This window comes from Leptosomus discolor, chromosome 1 (genome assembly GCF_034619465.1).
Source record: "Leptosomus discolor isolate bLepDis1 chromosome 1, bLepDis1.hap2, whole genome shotgun sequence".
Taxonomy (NCBI): domain Eukaryota; kingdom Metazoa; phylum Chordata; class Aves; order Leptosomiformes; family Leptosomidae; genus Leptosomus; species Leptosomus discolor.
The window spans coordinates 157,723,966-157,745,613 of record NC_141391.1 but is presented as its reverse complement, the minus strand read 5'-3'; the positions used below and the strand labels follow the sequence as shown (position 1 = coordinate 157,745,613).

General features: G+C 43.6%; 1 protein-coding gene across 1 annotated transcript in view; it reads right to left on the bottom strand.

The window, feature by feature from the left end:
* The window catches only part of STAB2 (stabilin 2), an 87,430-nt gene that overhangs the window by 14,522 nt on the left and 51,260 nt on the right, over positions 1 to 21,648 (bottom strand). Inside the window, exons 36-56 of the mRNA XM_086468242.1 lie at positions 20,540 to 20,596; positions 19,254 to 19,349; positions 18,557 to 18,752; positions 17,927 to 18,022; positions 16,906 to 16,951; positions 15,307 to 15,383; positions 13,655 to 13,780; positions 13,043 to 13,116; positions 11,251 to 11,322; positions 8,441 to 8,560; positions 7,938 to 7,985; positions 7,003 to 7,086; positions 6,757 to 6,903; positions 6,234 to 6,359; positions 5,833 to 5,892; positions 5,119 to 5,295; positions 4,947 to 5,036; positions 4,029 to 4,175; positions 2,716 to 2,772; positions 2,134 to 2,257; positions 927 to 1,076 (exon numbers count right to left, since the gene is read on the bottom strand). Of these exons, the coding sequence (XP_086324368.1) occupies positions 927 to 1,076; positions 2,134 to 2,257; positions 2,716 to 2,772; positions 4,029 to 4,175; positions 4,947 to 5,036; positions 5,119 to 5,295; positions 5,833 to 5,892; positions 6,234 to 6,359; positions 6,757 to 6,903; positions 7,003 to 7,086; positions 7,938 to 7,985; positions 8,441 to 8,560; positions 11,251 to 11,322; positions 13,043 to 13,116; positions 13,655 to 13,780; positions 15,307 to 15,383; positions 16,906 to 16,951; positions 17,927 to 18,022; positions 18,557 to 18,752; positions 19,254 to 19,349; positions 20,540 to 20,596 (2,170 nt within the window). The remainder of the gene's footprint in view (positions 1 to 926; positions 1,077 to 2,133; positions 2,258 to 2,715; positions 2,773 to 4,028; positions 4,176 to 4,946; positions 5,037 to 5,118; positions 5,296 to 5,832; positions 5,893 to 6,233; positions 6,360 to 6,756; positions 6,904 to 7,002; positions 7,087 to 7,937; positions 7,986 to 8,440; positions 8,561 to 11,250; positions 11,323 to 13,042; positions 13,117 to 13,654; positions 13,781 to 15,306; positions 15,384 to 16,905; positions 16,952 to 17,926; positions 18,023 to 18,556; positions 18,753 to 19,253; positions 19,350 to 20,539; positions 20,597 to 21,648) is intronic.

Here is a 21,648-nt window from a genome sequence, read left to right as displayed (position 1 = left end):
AAATATTGTTGTTTAAAAAGGAATAGGGTTTGGGACTGGGGAAACTGATGCTGTGAAAACCTGGTCCTGCTGAAAAGGAGTTTGACCCTCTGGTTATGTAATTTTTGGCTGATATAAACATGCATTAAAGAGAAGGGGTTATAAAATATCTTTTCTGTTGGATAACACAGTCTGGGTGAGACTACCAGCTCACACAGTTTATGCTATGTGGTACTATAAAATTGATAAATTACAGGTAAGCATACTCTTGAGCACCAGCACTCAAGCCTAGGGTCTTGCCTCCACCCCAAGGATATCTAGCTTATAAAGCCCACTGTATGTGCATCATGAGCACCACAGGTGCACACAGTTAGGATGGGAGGGTTAATGCAACTTCCCATCTGAAGCCTTTATGTTGGGAGAACCTTTAAGTTTAAAGGGTGATATTGATCCTGATTCCACCCAGTTTACGTTTAAAACCACAATGCAGTGGATTATGTGAGCAGTTTCTTTGCTGCCATTGCTCTTCACAAACCGCTTTCATCTCAATGTCCTCTTTCTTCCTTCTGCAAAAGTAGTGCATGGCCTCAGACTCCTGAAATCCTTGAGGAACTGTATTGTTAAAATGCTGACTTGCCATTTATGGGGATGGGAGAGAAAGCTGTGTTGTAGTTGAAAGGCTTGTTGATGAAGGCTCTGTCTCCAGTCTTTGTTACTTACGTACTATGTAAGAATAAGAGGAGCCTTGCAGAGAAAACAAGTAAGCCTCTGCCCTGCTGCCTTTTCCTCCTCCCTTCTGAGACCTTGTGCCATCCCCCCTGTGAGGACGCACTCAGGAAAAATGTTGGTGTTGAAAGGGGGAAGCATTTCTTGGTTTACTTAACCCATCACTGACAAAAGTTTAGGTGTAACACGGACAACAGCATGGAAAAGAAACTTAAACATACGCCTGCAGCTGGAACCGTATCTGCCTGGCAAGCACAGCTCGCATGACGTCCCGTTGAAGCCGCTGTTGCAGTGGCACTCTCCTGTCCCGGTGTACCCGTCATCGCAGGAGCCGTGGTTATTGCACGGGGTCTCTGGGCCCCCTGGACAAGCTGCAAGGTTTTTTTTTAAAAAAAGTGTCTGTTTAGCTCAAGTGCGTGTTTATTCATTGTCATTGTTCATTTTTTATTATTCTGTAAAAATCATAGAGCAGGGAAATGCCTGTAAATGCATCTCTTTTGGGGCATGCAAAAGCAGCTGTGACACTTGTGACTGAAAGCCTCATGCTCCAAATTCCTTGACACACTTTCACAGCTCCTGTCAGAAAGGTGTTGTTCCGGCCCTGGGTCTGAGTGCTGCTACCTGGGTGATTGCTCATTCGGAGCCATCAGTGAATGGCACTGCCCAGCTCCTGCACAAATCCAGCCTTGCTGTGCACCTCCTGTGTGCTGCTGGCGTAAGCCCAAAGGGCAGCTCAGGCTGGGCTGGCCAAAATTGCTCGGGACCCCCATGTATCTGTTCGTGAAATCTGGACAGAGTGAGCTGGTGGGGCTATGTGTCCCCAGATCTGTCTGCCAGCAGAGATCCTAGCCTGGATCCTGACCCTTTGTGCCCTGGTGAGAGCCTCAGTACTGTTCCCCTGCAGGATGGGGGTATGAAGGAGCACACAGTTCATCGGTGTGTGCTAACAAACAGCTGGAGATAAAGCTTCCCCAACTGTCACACCTGGTTAAAGCTACAATTTCTGAGCTTACACCAGTGGTGTGTGTGCTTGCAGGTGGCTGAGGAATCATACACTGTGTCTCTGGTGTGTCCTGGTAGGACTGCTATTAACCTCATGTCTGTCTTTTTGCTGCAAGAACTTTCAGCTGGTGACTGATTAAGACTTGCTAGGTTTGGTTACAGCAGAGCAGTCTTTACTCTCTATAGTATTCACTTAGTTTGCTACTAGGATGGAGTTTAAAACTTGCTGTAAATGTGAAAAAGAGATTATTTGGAGGGGAAAAGCAATTGTACATTCTGTTTACTTCAGCTCTTGCAACAGAGTTCCCCCATCTTGCGGCTGGTCCCTCCTCATGCCCCCTACCTCAGCTCTCGCATTCAGCCGCTGGGCGATACCCGGCCTTTCTCAGGGAGACCATGGGCTGGTGATGGGGAGGGGGGTCCTACCTTGGCAGTCTGGCCCGAAGTAGCCTTTGCAGCACTTGGCTGTGTGGATGACCATGGAGCAGTTCCTACGGCAGCCGTCCCGCCGCAGCCCGTAGGACTCGTATGTGCACCACTGGATCCCTTCCTGGGCATTGCGTGTGCCAGTGCAGAGAGAGGGGAAAAACACAGGAAGATGAGTGCTATGTGGAGGTTTGGGGTTTTTCCTCTTTAAATCACAGTTTCTGATGCACATTGAATCCAAATGTGATGTGTGAAGAGCGCAGGTGTGAGGTGCCCACCTTCTCTTTTATTCCTGACACTGTAAGCACCGTTGATGAGGATGGAGGGGCTGCTCCAAAGTCAACCGAAGCATTTGCTACAATGGATGCTGTGTGAGACTGACAAGCACCCCTCACCACCAGTGTCTGGATGTTTGCCTGGGGACAGCTTTGTTCTGGAGGCTTTATGGCATCACTTAACAGTGTGGTTTTACTGTTGAGGGTTCCCTTTTCATTTTTTCAAATAAATTTATTCTGGTTTGCTTGTGTGAAGTACAAAGAAGAGCAGGTTAGACTGCTTAAATGCAACGTTTTAATGTATTACCTTTGGTTTTGTTCCTGGCGGGCATTTAGAATTACGGAAGCAGCTAACACAATGACCCTGTTGTATGAAATGGAAAAGAAAGAAAAAAGAAAAAAAAAAAGTGTATTAAAATAATGGCAACAAAAGGCTATTTGAAATGGATAAAATGTCTGTTTTATAAGAGCAGCAAATATAAGCAGAGAAGAGCATAGGCTAATTATTCTTGAAACATTGTAAGAACTCTGGAGAAAGAAGAGAGAATGACAACAAAGTAGTTGCATTAATTTAATGCAATGAAATGCAAGAAATTAGTTTTGATGAAAGAATAAAAGTTCTGGAAGAAGAAACTTATCTCTGGATTTAAACAAGCAGGGAAATGATGGTGGATATTCTTCAAACAAATATTGTCATGGGCTGCATCAGATCTGGATGTCTAATTTGGAGTGGAGACAAATGGTTACTTCTTGGGAAGTGCTAACCAGATCTGAGGAAATCGTATGTATTTCATTTAACAAAATCATGAAACAAAAGCTAACTTGAGCAGATGGGTTACACACAAGTGTCGGTTTTATAACTGAAATTTAAACTCTGGTAAGCTTTTTTAAGACTGACTACATGGAATTCTTTTTTACTTGTAGGTAATTTTTTCATACATTCAAATTAAGCTGAAATAAATTTGGTCTTGAAAGCATTTCAAAATGGGTTTTAAAACTTCCTGTTTGTGATACACATCAGAGTTCACAGAGGAAACTTTGTTCACACCAACAGTACCTGTTCAGGTGTGCTAAAGCATAGTTCTGTGAAAGCAAGCAATGTGAGAGACTGAGAGCCTGGCTAACAGGCCAGACAGCTCTCTGTCTTAATGCCCTGTGCAGTTGGGACAGCAGTGCTGTTCCTTTGTAATTGGGAACTTCATAAATACAATCCCTGTGACCGAATTTGTAGTGTGAATATGTATTAATTTAAAAGCATGCTGGGGCAAATCCATCTTTGCTCATATTCATGCTTGCATGAATTGCAAGGTACTGCTCTGATCTGAGCAAGATTACTGAAAATAGGTAAGGGCTTGCTGAGCCGCGCTTAACTGAGAGCGCTTATCCCGTGTGCTGCTTAGCATGGATTCAGAATTTCTGTGGTGCGCCTTTCAGGCGTTGTGCTGCACTTCTTAACCTTGGCTCAAACCAGTGCGGCAGATGAAGCCAGCCTGAAGCGGTGGGACTTAATCTCAGTAGTGCCGAAGGTGCTGCAAGCGTTGCCCTGGTCTCTGTGAGGACAGGGTTTGGCCCGCAGGCTGTGTCTTTGCCAGAGTGGGGGACCAAAAAAAGGGGACTAACCATGAAATCCATGGTGAAGAAGCTGTCACAGCGTCCCCCCAGGCTGGGGTCCGTCAGCAGGCAGTCGATGCCGTAGGCGATGCCCCCATCAAACTCCAGCTGCCGCTGCACTATCTTACACTGTCTGTCGTTCAGGAAAAGCGCCCCCTGAGAGATGGAGTGGGGAGAGTGGAGTGTGACAAGTCGTGAGCCAGCATTCCTTGGGGCCAGGCTGAATCCGGGTCCTGCATGGGTGTTAGGGATAATCCTCCCTATGCTCTGAATGCATGTGGGGACATCTCTTCCTATAGCTGCGTGCTACAACACCACAGACGGGCAAATCTTTTTCCTTTCCTGAAGGCAACAGGGTATGCCAGCCTGATGTCCACAAGTTTACCTTATGCATGTTTAGGCTTAGCCATATTTTCAGAGGCAGATGCTTGCCAGGATTTATTTGAGCATGATTTGGTACATTTGGAAAAAAAAATATGCCATTGTTCTGGCTTAACAGGCTGTGTCCATGCCTGAAATCTCGGCTTGCAAGTGCTTACAAACCAGAGTTTGAATGCAGATGCTACATTCATGGGGTTTCTGCCAAAGCCAGGTTCATCTTAATAGTTTTCCATTGTGTATTTCATTATAGGAGCAGTTAAGATGTGCTGATATTTCAATTTTGAGGTAACTGAGAGCTATTTTGAACAAATAGTATCTTACAACAGGGAAAATGACAGCTCCAGCTCTTACAAACTACCTAGGCTGCTGAATCTGTTGGAGTGGCTGCCCTGGTTTTGTGGCTGTTGGCACAGGCTGATGAAGATCAACTGAGTTTTGACATCATGGACCCTTTCTGGGGGCTGTGCACAGGCACAGTGGGGTCTGCATTAGAGGATCCTGCAGCAGAGGGCAAGGGGTAAGTGCGCTAGCAGAGTGAACACTTACAATCTCCCTGTTATCCCCACAACTAATGCTGAGGTTGGAGCCTTGCAGGGTCTTCATTGAGGTGGATGTGGGTAGCTGGTAGGCCAACACCTGGGAAGGAAAGAGAGGAGGTGCATATATCTGGGCTTGAATGACTTGGTCTTGGCAATACTCCTAAAAAACAAGGGCTTACTGCAGCGTCACGGACGATGTGGAATTTGAGGTACTGCACCAGTTTGTCTGTGTTGGATTTCTTGAAGAGGAAGTCCTGCTGCTCCTGTGGCAGCCCACGGATAGCTGCGTCTGTGGGCCAGAAGAGTGTGACGGGTTTGTGAATAGGATCGTTGATCAGCCCAAGCAGGTTGTTTTTCTGCAACATACCAAAAATTGGGGTGGAGGATTAATGCTCTATCACAAATGAAATTGACCCTACAGGAGTCAATGCCTGATGTAACTGGGATGCAGTGGTCTGTGGGCTGCCTAGTCACCAGCCTGTGAACATCTGACTTTAAAAAACAGATGCCTAAGTTGAGGTGCCCAAGATGAGTTACATGACTGAATTCTCAGAAGTGCTTCATTACCCAAGGCTGCCCACTGAAACCAGGCTGATGGCCCAGCTTTGGGCTCAAAAAGTCATTCTTGGGTCAAACCTTGGCCACATAGTTTGACATATGGTAGGACAGAGCTGAGTGGGGAGGGGAAAGGTGGCTACGGGTCTGCTTGATATTCCCTCACCTCTGTGGGAGAAGGACCACGTGGTGACCAGGGTTGTCTACTGTGTTGTGAGCTCTCTGGCTCCACTGAACACCATCCTACTGGTGATTCCATGTGCCATGTCAGTGCTCTTGTCTTTAAGAAAAAGTGTTTTAAACCCTTGCCCAATAGCTGCTGTCTCTTGTGTCCTTACCTCTAGCAAACTGCTGAACAGGATGTATCCATGTTTGGCTGCAACAATTTTAAGGCTTTCCTACGAAGAAAGGCATATTTAGTAATGTATCTAATAAATACATTATATGGGTATTTAAAAAGCAGGTATTAGCTTGCTTCACCCTGTAAGTCACTTCTCATTATGAAATCAATGCCTCTGTAAAAGCCCTGCATAGAAGTCCTCTTATACTGTTCTCAGTATAACTGTAATTCCTGAATGAATTATAAATATAACATTTAGCTTATTCAGCAGTGTCAAACAATGTTTGTATAAGGTCTTTTTAGTAACATTGGTGTTTTTTTGTGACTTACATGATTTACATATCTAACAGTAGCTGTGGAAAAGCCCCCGGGATGAGAATGGCGATGAGCTGCACATACCTTCTTAAGGGGCAAATCCTGCATATGTGATGGGACCAGAATTTGGTTTATGACATGGATCACGCCATTTGTGCCAACAGCATCACTGAGTATAATTTCAGCTTTGTTGTTCAAAACCAGCGAATTCTGGAAATGCAACAAAAACATATTTTCTGTGTAACCTTGTGAGTGGGTGAAGCTAATGCCAAATTTCTTTGATACAGTAAGCCCAGATCATTTTTTCTTTGCAGCAAAGAGTAGCTTCAGTTTTAATGAGTTGCCCTTTTCTTTTTCAGACTCTCACCATGCTCATAAAACCAGAGTCTGAGGATTAAATAACTTGTGTCAAAGCAAGGGTTCTACAACTCCACTCTGCACATAGTAGATAAGTTCTGAACACTTCAGCTGAATGGGCAGTCTTTTGTTAATGCCGTTTATTTTTGTGCATTAGAGGAGGAAAGGGAACCATTAATGTTTTTAAAAAAAGTTGAATGAGAGCAGACAGTTTTGTTATTCTGTCCCCTGCCTCTTCATGCTCTGTTACCTGAGAGTAGTTGATGTGTATTGGGTCCCCTTGGAGAGAGGTGATGTTGGAGATTGTCGTCAGGTCGCTGTACAACAGACTGGCACAACCCACCATATGGTACCGGAGGACTTGAGCCATTGTTCCACTGGCAATCCAGTCCTTGACCTGCAGAGAAAGTGGAGGAGTTGAGAAGCAGTTCAGCAAGGCATCTGAGTCCGAAAAGTCATGTCCAGCTCACCAAAAACTTCTGGCCTTCTTACTTACTCGTGGGTCTCTGTTTAGTATGTCTGTGTGAGGTACAAACAGAGTGAAAGGTCCAGGGCCTGCAATATCTCTGACAGACGAGGCCTGCCAAATTTAAGAGGACAAAGCAGTAATGAGTTAATGCACGTAACATCACGCAGCGATGGGGACAGCCCTGCTCATTGGGAAGTGGTGCCTGCAGCCCTGTTGCATGTTGTGTTCCCTTCCCTGCAACACAAGGGTGAAAGGAAGTCTTGTATGGTGTGGACTTTCCTTCCCACCACTGCCCATGGGTATCAAACAGAAGATAGCAGTTTATAGCCAAGTCTCAGTTTCCTCTGCAATAATGAACAGGAGAAGAGGGAAAGCTCTCAACCAAGTGTAGAGAGGGTGGAAGGGGGTTATTTTCCTCCTGGGCAAGGGAAGACGGATAAACCCTTTCATCTGGAGACAGCCGAGAGTGGATATACGCATATGTTTGTACATGCATTTAGCTGATATACGTGGTTGCTTGTACCTAAGAGTAGATTAATTACTGTTAGAGGGACAAATGGAGCTGGGGTACTGCAGGCACTTTGGAATGGCCACTGATAAACTAAAATAAGAGAAGAGCTCTGCTGAAGTGAGAGGAAGAAATCAGTTTAACCTTGGTAGCACAACCAAAGATGGAACGTGAGTCTTTGGACTAGCAGGCCAGTATACAGATCTGTGCTGCCTTGAGGCTTGGGGTAAATGGAGAATTACTACCGCCAGTCTCCAAAAAGCAGTGAGAACTGGTGGTGCATGTTGGCTTTCCAGCAACACACAGCAGCAGCCTGCGATGTTTCTGAGTGGCAGCTGAAAACAGCATTGCAGTTTGGAAATGCAGCAGGGGTGGAAGAAGAGTGGTATTTATGCCACACCTTTCCCCACCCCCTCAAAAAAAAAAAAAAAAAAAGTACTTGATCTTTTCTTACCTCTAAGTAGAAATAAAACCTAGATGTGTTAGAGTCCCTGAGAAGCTCCTGCAAGCAAGAACAAGACTTTGTAACAGTGCTGCAAACATGGGGCAACATCTGTGGAGTACAAACAAATGCAGTACTTGGAAAAGAAAGAGAACGTGGCTTGGAATAAATGCTGCCCATCTGCATTGCTCCTGTTCTTTTCTTACCTTGCTCTATCTGACAACAGGCTTCTTTAAAATCTAAAAATACTAGTATTAGCTCCTTAGTACTGCAGTCATAAAGATTGTCCATCAGTTGTGGTGTGGGGTTTTTGTTTTATTTAGGCAGGTGAGGTTATCTTGCAGCATCCTGGTCTCATTCCTGGTTTCTTGGATTGGGATTACTTCACTTCAAATTCTAAGGGTAGATTTACTAGTTTTTTCAAGAAAACAATTGTCATGTTTCAAGTAACAACCATTATATTAAATAACTGTCTAAAGGAAAATAAGGGACTGCAAGCACATGCAGCACTTTACCTGGAAGATATTGCCTCGGCACTTAAATCCATCCCCAACATAGTTACGTTTGCAGGTGCAGGTCCTTTCTGTCAGCTCGGTGTCATTACAGATGGCAAATTCACTGCAGCCTCCATTATTCTTGTAAGACCAAAATTTAAAATATTTAATTCCTTCATTGCCAGGTGTATGGAACAATTCTAGTTTGCCACTTTTTTCCCCCCAGTGTATATACCTTAGAAAGACTTAATCCAAACAGCTTTTTGAAACCAGAATTTACTGGAACTTCTGACAGTATAGACTTTCTTGCAAACAGTAAAGAGCATTTAAGGTTCATGAGAAGTACCTCTGCTTTCATGCAGAGGATGTAGTTTTAATTCCCTCCTTGTATCTTCAGTTCATGGTGTGATAAGGATCCAACAGGTTTCCAGACAGGTTTCATTCTGGACCTTGGTGATGAGTCTTAGCTGCTTTGGCAAGGCAACGTTGACTAAGACTAAAGGGAACTATTTATACCTCTGAATCACTTTTACGGTGCTAGGAGCCTGGATTTCTGGAGGAGCATTAGCACAGGACTGCCTACTGTTCTTTGTCTGATGGCCCAGGCCAGCGGCAACAGGGACCTGCCACATGAGCTCTCCTCTAAAACATCTGTCTGCCCTGGGGTGCACCACCAGTGTGACCTAAGGCTTGGAGCAGCGGTGATGGACCGCACATGGCCGCCTGCCTTCAGGAAGCAATCTGTGCTAAGGGGAGATGTTCCTTGTCCAGGGGCAGCATGCTGGGGTTCAGAGCTCTGTCCAGTCACAAGTAGGTGCTCCCCAGTTAGCACCTCAGTTTGCAAATCAGTTTCTATCCTGGACTTAAGAACAAATCAGGAAAAATTGAGAAGTCATCTCATTTTCTTTCCTTGTGCTTGTTTCATGGTGTCTTATCTGTTGCTGGTCATCTTGGGGCTCATTTCCCATGGGCTGTGAGTGGGAGCAGAAGCTCCTTTGGGAGCTGCCAGTGGGGCCTGACTTGATGTTCCATAGTGAGTAGTGGATTTGGGTGAACTTGCTATTTATTTGGCTAGCTGTAGGTGGACTCTTGGCAGTGTTTGGTTTATCATAGCTTTCCATGAAGCTTTGCCGAAGTGAAGCCAGATTAGCCTCTGGTCTGGCAGAAAGATTTCTCAAGACAATATTTTTTTATTTTTTTTTTTTTTAGTATGCATAATTAGCCAATTGGAAGCAAAGTTGCTGGAACAAGGCATAGGAAAAGGTGAAAGCGTACAAAAATCATAGGAAGCAGTAGGTCATAACTTTGAGCTCCCCTTCCTCCAGCTTCTGTTTTTGCTCTTGCTCTTTCACCTCTGCAGCCCTTCAAGGTTAGAGAAACTCTGCTGACAGGCCAGGCTGGGAGGGTGAGAATTATTGTCACTGCGCTCAGAGCACAAAGGATTAGTGTGCGCAGGAGAGTGCATGTGTCCCTGCTGCAGTTTGCCAAGAAGCAGAGCAATGTGCTGGTGCAGAGAAGCACATTGCTTGCAAATATGTGGCTTGCAGTATGTGAGCTAGCTAGCTCGTGCAAAACAAATGTGGCTGATTCTCAGCCTGCAGTGATAAGTGAGGGACAAAACGAGGAATGCCACAGGAAGCCCTATGTTGTGTGTTGTGGAAGGAATGAAGGGAAATGGTTGATGTGGAGAATGCTTTTTTTTTAAAAAAAATTATTTATTTTATTTTAACTTCCCTATCAAAAGAGGCCTCCTGTTCTCCCATCCACCATCTCATCTCCTCTGTTTCCCTATTCACTAAGCCACCGCTGCTGCAGCTTGCAGTGTTGCTGTTCTGTATTATGCATCCACAAGGATGTTTGGGATGCAGCCTACACGTGGCTGTGGGGCTCTGTTCTTTGACTTGCCCCATGGCAGCTCTGCTCTAGGTGAGCCTGCAGGCTGGGACCTCCGCTGGAAACATCTACTCCAGGGAGCCCAGGCCCTTGAACTTCTCTTTGCCCCAACATGGATTTCACTGATAATGATACAGCAATGTGAGGACTTGATACTCTGATTAGGCTAGAAATATTTCAGACCGAGAAGGTGATGTGTATGCTGACAATTGATTGTTTCTCCTCTTTGGGCTGCAGAGATATGGTCCCAAATCACACTGGAGGACTTAATGACAAGAGAATACTAAAAATAAATACGTGTTTTGATCTACTGCAGACTAATCTCTTTGGTTCCCAATTACCTGGCTCCTAGAACAGCTAGAAGTGGGCCCTGAGCATCAACAACCTGAACAGTAGATTATTTTTTTTGTCATTACAGGTAACATGTAGTAGATCACATTTCACTTTCTTATAATTTGAACTAAGCTCTTCAATTGTCTTGCCTAGAAACTGCCTTTTTTTTTTTTTTTTTTTAATAGTCATTGAAATGTTGGTAAACCCTCTGTGTCCTAAACACAAAATTAGATACTGGCTTTTTATATAAACTTTAGCAGAGACAAAAAATTTGCTGAGAAGGTATGACTTACGTTTTACCATTACAGACTAGGGTCTGTTCCTCTAGATCTGATTTGAAGTGTTTTTTTAAGACTAAGTGATGAATTCGAGCCCTCACTTGTGTTATGTCCAGGCTGTGGTCCAGGAAAAGCCCTTACTGCATACTTAGTTTCTAAATTAGCGACAGCACTAAAGCATGTACTGAACGAAGCACATTTAAAAAATTAGCTAAACTAATGTAAGTTGGCTCTGGGGATATCTGACTTAGTTTTGAATGCATACAAAACCCAAAAGTGTAATGATTACAACCAGACCTTAAATACTCCCCTTAAATGGATACTTACTTGTGAACACAGACTGATATACGTGCATTTTTTGCCATCTCCAGAGTATCCCTTCAAGCAATTACATACTGCCTACAAAGCAAAAACAGAAAACATGCACACACGGAAAGATGTTTGAAAATTTTTTTTTTTTTTTAAGCACACTTAGTTGTTCATGCTGCCTAAGAAACTAGAGACTGAGACTGTGAAACAGCAATTTCCAAGAGTCTCTATCTGCCCTTTCGCTGCCTATCCATCTCATCTCTCCTCTGCTGTCCTGGTCATTTGAAATGACCCCTTTGACATCTGCGCATGCTCATCTTGCTGGCAAAACACTAAAACTCTGATTTGCTTCCCTCAGTTTATTTGCATAGGTTGGTATTCCCCTCTCTTCTCTTCCCTTCACTTTTTTTTTTTTTTTTTTTTGGGTGATGAAACATATCTTCAAAACACACTTGGAGTTATGTCCTGGTGTTACTGACAGCTTCCCGTGCAGCGGTAATGCTTTTAACACTTACATCATGATTACTCTGTGTTACACTTGCAGTTATCACAAGGATAAAAATTAGCATAGTGGCAAAGAAATGTCTTATCTTCCTCTCCAATTTACTGCTCAATGGTTCTCAATTTAGAGTTCACATTTGATATGTATGAGATTGAAAATTCAAGGAGATTTCTACAGCAGGAATAAAACTGCTAGGCAGTGCAATAGCAGGGGTTTATGTACCTAGATGACTGAAAGCCCTACAGAAAGCAGATGCATTTCTGTCCTACAAGTTTGACTCTGCAGCGCTGGGATTTTGTAGTTGAGGTGGTTATTGCTCTGCTGTTAAATACATTTCCATGTTGTAGCTACTATTTCTATCATCAGTGAGGGTGTATGGAAGAAAATAGCCCTCACCCATCTTGTCTAGAGGGATGGGGAAAGAGTTAAGTGGCTCTGTGCTCCCACCAGAAATGTACTGACTTGCAAATGACAATCAAGGCAAAGACTGGCAAAAAGGGCTGATGGGGTTATTTGCCCTCCTGTCCCTGGACAACTGGGAGGCAGGAGGTGGCCTCTGACTCCTGGTTGCTGTTTCCTCCTTTACTCCTGACGAAATACTGTTGTGCAGTGCCTGCGGGAGGATTACAGTCCTGCCGACAACCAATACGAAGCTATAGGGGGATCATAAGTAGTGCTGCAATCAGGATGTTGAACAACTTCTGAAACCATTATAAAAATAGAAACGTTAATCTGTGTCACCTGATTGCTTAGGCCAGTTTGTTTCTCCTTTCCCCCCTTGTCCTTTCATGCTTCTTTTTCTTTGGACAATATGGGGTACTTGTGCATGGGAGATGCAGAACAGCAGAGGAGTGAGTGGATGCTGTACACTGTAATCCCTGTATGAGAATTATGATTTGGGCTGTTTTGTTTCCTTGTGAATGCTTTCGAGCTATGCTGGGAGAAGGACTAGTCCGAAATGGAATTTTTCCATGGACAGTTTCTATAACAATGAAAGAAACATTATCTGGCAATACTTTCAAACTGACAGGTTTTCACATCAAAACCTCCCAAATGAGAAAACCAACTGCTTGAAACAGCAAAACATTGCTTTCCTCTGCAGTTTTGGGTTTCTTTTACTGAAATTCATTTTCTCATGTTTGTCCACACTCCCTCTCAAATACCTTTGAGGGAAGCATATGCTTTTAAGAATTTTTGTTATGAAATCCATTTTTCCATTTAAAAACTAAGTTGAGATGGGGAAATCTTTCTCCACCCAAGTATAAACAGTTGGCCAGATTTATTTATCTGCAGTGACAAGGTACTCACTTGATTGGGTCCAGTCTGTGTGCATTCTGCATTTCTGTCACACCCACCGTTGCTTTCCAGACAAGGGTTGATTTCTTTATAAAACAGAAACAGTATAATAAAAATAGTGACTTGTGAAAACCTAAACCAGGAGAATTTTAAGTAAAGCATCCCAGGAATGCAGATTCATGACAGCTGTGAATCAATGAAACTCGTTCTGTCATTTGCTTAATACCTCAGTCTAGGTCTTGTGGTTGTCTTGGTGAAAGTTAAAACTGCCATCGGTATTTCTAAAACTATGCGTAGGGAGGTATGGTACAGCAGTGTCTAAAAGTCTTTAAGTTTGCAATGGTCAGAGGAGTAAGAGTGTATCAAGATGCTGAAGATGGGCATATCCTTGTTGAGAGGTAGATCTTTTTTAACAAGCTTTGGTGTCACAGCACACTGCTGTAGTTGTGTGGTTTGCCAAGTAGCGTCAAACATGTGGCAGGTAGAAACGCCTTTGGCATCAGGAGCTATAGTATCAGGAAACTGCACTTCTGTGTCATAGTGGAAGAAGGATCTTCCATCTACAGGAAAACTCACTCCTGTAATTTTCCTCTGTGTGATATATGAGACATTGCTAATGCTTACCAATGCAGACTATTCCATCTCCTGTGTACCCAGCATTGCAGACGCATGCTCTATTGCCAGGCGTTGTTCTTCTGCACTCTGCCTTGTCAGAACAGCCACCGTTGCTGGTCTTGCAAGCATCAATAGCTGAACAGTGACAACAACACAGATTAAACCAATGTGCTTAAACAGCTTTTTGCTTTTCAGGTTAAGCTGTCACTCTGTTTTAAAGGGATTGGCTAACATTTTCTGAACACAGAATCTTTCTGATTTAAGAGGCCATAGGCTTCATTAGTGCCAGATATTTAATACATCTTACTGATTACAAGAGGGAAAGCTGAGAAGACGCTTCTAGTCTGGAAGATAAGAATTCATCCAGGACTGACTTTCAGTAACTTTCCATCTTCTGATTCTGCCTGTTCCAACCAAACATCAAGAAAGGGACCTTCATGTTCTTCTCTAGATTAAATGGCCATTTGAAGCTTTCCCTTAGCCGGCCTTTTTCTGCACAGATCGTGCCTTCTCTTGCAGGAGGTCTAGAGTGTAATACCACCCAGCCCTCCTGTGACAAACAGTTCTGCTTGTTATTCAGATGGATACTTGTGCCTTTTCTCCAAATCTGGGTGAGTCAGAGGCTCGCAAATAGAGTTTACTTGGGTTACCCTGAGAGCAGGGAGGGAGCCTTTTCTGATCCTCAATTAAATCAGCTCAAACATTGTTTTAGTTTTTGCCTTAAATGACTTCAAATCATTGTTTCAGCAACTGTAACAGCCAGACGGGGGAGATGACTTGCCCTGTAGCTGGTTTTGCCCAGGAATCCTGTATAAGGGAATAAGGGTGAGTGCAGAGCCACTATGGGTGACCTGTGTCACCCAGCTCTTCCTGCACATGGGGAATTTCCCACCAGTAAATTACAATGGATTTGATTGATTTGTGCCACAAGTGAAAATGAAAGCAGCCAGAGTAAGAGTGCTAAAATCTTGGATTAGGACCCTGCCAGCCATTGTGAGTGGACAAATATGCTTCTGTTCCCAAAAGCATTAGTATTTTAATCAGTTAAGGATTAAGTAAAACAACTGTAAAATTAATTACAATCGTGTAGCTGGAAGCAGTGTATTTCATAAGTCTGGGTATCCCAGACTCTTGGAGAGACACTTAGGATAAGCTGCTATTGCCCCCTTTCTAAGGGTCTTTCAGATCTCTCTGATCTAAATAAGTTGATTTTACCACCCTGGAAACCTGTGCAAGTTCAAAAAGCTGAGGAAACGGTAGAGCTATCCAGCTTCCAATAGCTGGAAGTGCTATTGTACCCGGAACTGGCCTCTCTTTGCTGGGCTTTGTTGGGAAAAAGAGCAAAAGTCATAATCCAGGTTTCATTACTCTGCAAACAGTGGGGCCTGGGCTTGACACGGCGTGTTCCCTTTTCTCTGGTATCCCTTAGCACAGTGCCTTGCAGCTTGGAGATTTTGAGCCCTTTGTTTGCTATGAATCCACAACTGTTGGGCTCTTACTCATTTTGAGTGAACTGGCAGCAATTCCTGTTCTTTAACTGGTGCATAGGGAAGTGCTCATCTCTCACCAGCTCCACCATGACCACAGAGTGCTTCAAACATTGTTGTTTGGTTTTTGTTGGTTTTTTTTTTTTCAAGAGGGGAGAAACAAAGTCCACTTGCCTGTGCAGAACGTCCCGTTCCCCTCAAACCCGGCTGCACACTTGCAATAGGCAGTGCCATTTGATAGGAGAAGGCAGCTAAAGAAGTAAAAGGAGGGAGACGACATTTAAAAAAACCTCAAACAAATGCAAGAAAAAGAAGTAGTCAGGTCTTCTGTGCAGACCTTGTTTTTGTGCGTTGTTCCGAAGATAATGTCACATAGAAATAATGAGGCATTTAACCATACATGTTCTATTTACAACCATAAAAGTGAACTTAGTTGGACCAAGCATTCCAAATGCATATTGGATGTATTAAAAGTGCTTGCTTTGATCATTAAGTGTCCTGTTTTCTCATGCAGGACTCCTCAAGCTACATGACTGCTCACCCAAAAACTGTGCAGATTCTTGTTTGTGTCCACACAATTTGTTGAGGGATGCAGCAGAACTGATGTGCAGGAGTGGGAGACAGCTGTCTGAGTCCTCTGGGCTCAAGTTTGTTGGTTTTTTTTTTTTGAACAGTTTGGCTTTCTGTATGCAAGCATGGTTTTACTGTCCCATGAGCCCTGTATAATACAGGGATTGCTCCTTGCTGTCACCCAGGGACAATGTCACAACACAGCCAGCACAGTCCTGTCCTTCTCCCACCCACTGCTGCCATGCCTGTACTTATCCTTGTACCTACAGAGGTAGAGGAGTGGATGAATAAGGCTCAAGAGAAGAACAGTCTGCTGCTTCTGTTAGAAACAGTCTTGATGCTAGAATGTGTGGGATCCTGCTCAGCAAATTTGAGAGCGGAGTTTTGCCAAAAAGGCATGGTCAAACACCACTGCTGTGAAGTGCGGTTCACAAACACACAGGGCAGAGAATGATCTACATCTGGGAAAAAGGAGGTTTGCCCCTCTGGTTTCTCTGCTCCTACAGAAGCACTGTGGCTGAAAACGAGGAGTCTTCCTAGCTACCTTTCCTTGTTTTTTAAATCTTGCTGTTTGGTCAATGATGGGGGAGCGGGTGCACTTCAATGGGGGTGACTTGCTCTTTTGGAAACTAGTTCATGTCTCAGTATTGGTGCTGGGACTGCTGAGACCATTTTTTTCTTTTTAATATTTCAATGTGATGAGGAGACCTGTTTCTTGTCAAATGCAGCTCTCTGGTGAAGCCCTTAATGTCTATGGCATTCCTCAGTTATGTGTGTGGTGGTGGTTGGGGCAAATAGGAGCAGCAGACAAAGCCCACCTCAGAAACCCACCTTTGAGATCAGTCTTGCCCTGGCTTCCTGTTCTCTTTAGTGCTGCAGGCTCCATTTCTTCGTACACTGCATGGTAGGATGTCTTGCCCCCCCCCCGCCCCCCCCCCCCCCTTTTTTTCTTTCTTTCTTTTTTTTTTCCTGTCCCCACAAAACCCCATTTGTTCCCCCTTTTAACATACACATTTTGAACTTTTTGGCCTCATCACTGAAAATAGTAAATTAACACTGCTCCTCATCTGTGTGGCAGAAAACATCAGTGTTATCAATGCTGCCGAGAAGTCTTCATAAAGAGTAAGATGGCCTATGCTTTTTGCTGTGCAAGAGATCCCCTTTTTCTCCCCTCTCCTCCAAATAAGTGGATTTCATACATACTTAGCACTGGTATGGCATGAGGCGTTACATGCATCGTCTTTGATTTCTGCAAGAGGAAAACAAAAATAATGAAATGGGAATCAGAACGTTCTGGGTCAACATCCTTCTAGTTTCCCAGTCTTTTGTTCCCACCATGCAGAGATGGCATCTGAGTTCTGCACCAGATGACTGCACACTCAGTCTGTATAAAGACTCCATCTTTATAGGTCAGTGTGTACCACTTAAATTCAGTTGTGAGGAAGAGGCATGTCAACATATTGCCAGGAAAGCTTTTCACCTGTTGTCATTTATCTGTATTTAGCCTGGTGAGTTTTGCACATTACCTGTTTAATTGCATAAGTGCAGATTTTACAAAGAACCAAAATTTGCTTAGATAGAGCAACTCTAACTACAAAGTTAATTTCATTTCCATTTTTTCCCTGAGCAAATTTAAAACTCATATTAAATGCTATTATTAATGTGCTTGTGCCATTTTTTCATTTTACATTATTGTGTGTAGAGTTCTGACATAGTTATTTAATACATCTTATGTCTTGTGAAAATATAGTTTTATCGGCTATAGGAGCTGTATTAAACCAACACAAAATTATTTCTTTGCTAATTAATTTTTATTGTATTAACAGGATCATAATTTAATATCCAGTGTTGTATAGCTAAATCACTGTATTGAAGCACTTGAGAAGCTTTTGATCTGAGGATCAAAATGTGCTAGGTAACTCTGCTCTGTGAAATGCATAATCTTAAATAATGGGATATTCTTCTGGGACAGATGCAAGATTGACATGGGTAGAGAATTAGCTAAGAAGGGCATTTAAGTCTCACAAGTAGTATCTCATCTGGCTCTCTTAGGATGATAATTAATTGTCATAGCACAGGAGTGTCAACCATATTTCACTGCATGTAGGAAGCTGCTGGGTATCTGGTAGTGCACGGGAATCTGATCACGGCTGTAGTTCTGACATTTCCTGAAATGCTCACTTCTTGCCCCAGGGGAAAAAAAAAAAAAGGATAGCACACTTACCGGTCTCGCACGTCACCCCTCTCCAGCCAGCATCACATTCACAGGAGCCATCCCCATCGATCCCACTGCTGCATTTCCCATGGACACAAGCACACACTATGGGAAGAGACGGGAAGAAACGCCTGGGCAGGGCGTGTGTGCAGCAAGGCAGCGAGGTGAAGGAGGAGCAGGGGGGATGGCCCAGGTGTCTTCTGCTGGTGGCACCTTCTGCTCTAGGCTATTTCAAGAAATGGTTTGACTTGTGCCTATTGGCTTCTACCGACAGAATAAATCTAAATTTGGAATATGCTTGTCTTTCCTTTACTCCCAACTACAGGGACTGAAACTATATTTTAATGGGAAAGCATTGACGAAAAAGCAGTGCTAAAGAGAATTATTCTTGCTGGGTGCTGTTCTAAGCCTGTAGTATGCCAGAGTAGGAGGTACTGTCTCCAAATGAGGGAGTAGAGAGAAAATACCATAATGGGGAAAGAAAAGGGGTTAACGATATTTTTAGGACTGGCCTATTACCCTGAAAGTGATGTATCTCTCCAGGATCTAGAATGGACATGGTCAGAAGATCTAAAGGGAAGGTTTTGACATCTGACAAGACTGGTGAAGGTGCCTGTGTGGTTTGGGGTTGCTCAGTACCTTGATCGCAGTTGCGGCCGTATTTGCCTTCAATGCAGCTTTCGCAGGCTGTACCGACAAAGCCCTCTCCGCACTCGCAGGTGCCTGTGCCGTTGATGCCATCCAGGCAGACGCCGTTTCCGAAGCAGGCGTTCCCTGCTTTCCCTGGGCAGGGCTGGCACTGCTGCCCGAAGAAACCCGCGCAGCACTCTCTCGTCTGGAAACCCAGAAATGCCGTGCTGAGGGCCAGGGTGACAAGCACGGCAGCAAGCAGGGGGCTACTGGGTATCGTCTCTTGGGACTGCTGCTGGGTGGAAGTGAACTGGAGATCTCGATTTTTAGCAGCATTTCAGCTCTGCTGGTCTCTGGCCACGCTTCTTAGTGCGCTGGGGCTCAGGCTGCCACCCGAAGTTCTTGGTGGGACCCAGGTGCCCTCTGCCACCCCGGGGAAACGTGGATGGGATTGCTAGGGACAAGCATGGGGTTATCCTGCCCAAACCTGTGCTCCCTCTGCACTTCACTGGCTCCAAGCCCTTTTTATGCTGCAGTTAGCAGCAGCCTTTACCCTTCCAATCTCTGCTGCATCCAGAGTAAAGGCCAATAAATACATTCAGGGACTGCCTTGGCATGCTGTGTGCGTTTAATGGGGATCATGAGGAGGGTGAAGTTTGGGGGTGGGGTTTCCTGGCTTTTACTGCAACAGAAATGGTGTACTCACAATGACAGTTTTAGCACACTTTGTCTGGCACCTGAGCTGGATGGTGTACGTTCTCATGTTGTTTTCTGAGAGGACACAGTATTTCTTCTCCCCTGCCTGAAAAAAATTGGAGAAATAGCTGTACTTCTGAGTAATACTGATCAGCTACTTTCAAATGTTTTAAAAAACAGGACATCAACTTTATGCATGCTGTGCACTGATTCATGCATTCATGATGAAAATGAAGGAAATACTTTTAGAAATAAAAACGCATTAGCTAAATGAATTTTTTTCTAGTGAACATGTGATCAATTTAACTCAGTGCCCTGTGGCATTTCAAAGATGTCTAATACTGCCTTTGCTCGGAATTGAACAGAAATTTTTTCTGAAGTTTGAAATTTTTTTTTTCTGACAAATTTCTCGTTCTTCCTAATTTTTCTTGGAAAGCTGAGTGCCAAAGTTCTGCAAAAACACCTGTTGAAATGTTGTTGAAACAGTTGGGAAAGATCACTTGCTGAAAAGGACTTGTTGGTCTCATTGCACAGTTGTTAGGAGACTGAGATAAGGGTCTGTCCAGCTCTTCATTGTAAAGGAAATTTAGTGTTTTTGAGTTTTTCCCACAAGCACTTCAATTTGGCTTTACCAGCCAGTTATTTTAATGCGGTGGGTGGGGTGTGATCTGCTTTGGAATCCTACTACTGGCATAATTATTTAAAAAATAATAAAGGGAAATATGTTTATATAATCTCAACAGAGGGTCTTTCCCAGAGAAATTTAGATGCCAAGAAACTCTAGGTTGTACCATGGTTGACAGAGACCTGCTAAATATCTGCAGTCTCATGTGTTGGACCTGGGCATCCAAAGTCACTGTAGTCTCCAAGTCTCCTTGTGACCATAACTCTCAACATATTGCTGGGGACAGTTTGAGTTTGTCCTTCTGTGTATCTCTGATTTGAGGGCCTCAAAGTTGCTTCTGTAATTCGTCCTGGAGCAAGCACACTCCACAAAAACTCCCTCAGTTTTGCATAGGAGAGGTAACCTTTGCAGTTTGAGGAGTCTTTAGTTGTCCCAATACATACTAGAAATTGGTCTTTCAAGATAAAACTATTTTTAAGCTACACTTGAATCTGCTGCCTTGCTCTCAGGGTGGATTCAGTCTGCTGACTGTAAGCAATGTATGTAACAGGCTGAAGTAACAACAATAAATTTTGCTGAAACTGAGACAATGATATTAAAAACAGGATTGAATGCATCTATGATCAGTTTTGATTAAAAAAAAAAGGTGGCATTAATGATAAAATACTTACTATTTCTTTTGTTCCTGGGGGACAACTTGATGGGAGTGAACAAATACTGCACTTTTCCTTAAGCAACACAAATGGAAGGTAGTTAACAGACTGTACAGAGCTACAGACAGGTTATTTAATAGCCAATGTGTAATTTCCAGGCATATTTCTAAACCTAGCCCTCAGGGTGCATAGTCAGGATAACCCTTTTGGTAAAGGTGGTAAGGGTAGCTGCACTGCTCAGCAAGGAACAATATCCCTACCAGCGGGTCTGTAGGGACATCCCATGGGAAGCCTTCTCCAAGGGGAAAGAAAAGGAAAGCTCTTTTGGTTATTTTTTTTTTCTCTCTTCTAAAGCAATGCTTCCCAAAGGCCTCCCCATCTAAAGCACAGTAAGAAGCAAATCCTGAGCTTGGACACAGTTTGCCTGTGGCACAAGGCCAAAGGCAGTTTGGAAATGGAAAACTCATACCATGTGTATGTCCCGTGCTATATGTGAGTGTGAATTATTTGCACGTGCAAGGTCAGTTTCTGCAAAATGCTTAGATACAGGTTGTACCTAGTACAGAATGTTTAACACTGTTCTTGTTTAGCTAACTATCCTTACTTTTAGCAAGGCTTAAATGAATGTTTGAGTATGTTGCTGCATTTGAACACAGCTGGGAAAATAAATTTCCATGGGGGAAAAAAGGACTATACGCAAGGGACCTGATAGAGGAAAGCCTTGAGTGAAATATACTTAAATATAGGACTGTACCCCAAGGGAAAGAATTAAGCTGCAAAAGTTCATGCCTGTTAAATTTGCTTTTACTGAAGCATAAGTCTCATTTTTTTCTTCCTTGTCTGGTTTGTTGCATGCTCTGTGAAAAGGGAGGTAAGCTGCCTGCTTGCTGTCCTATTTGACTCAGGAGAAAAGGCAAACCTTTCTCTGCCAGTTTGAGGAAATTGCATCCTATTCTTTAGAGGAATGTAAAGCAGTTTATATTTCATATGTAAAAGGAACACAAGAGGGAGAATGCTTTACTCAGAGGGTATGAGGCATTCACATGTATGTACTGTAATCTACACTTAGAATGAAAAGAAATTTTTTTCCCACCTGTTTACTTTATAAACAAGTGGTCTGGCAAAGA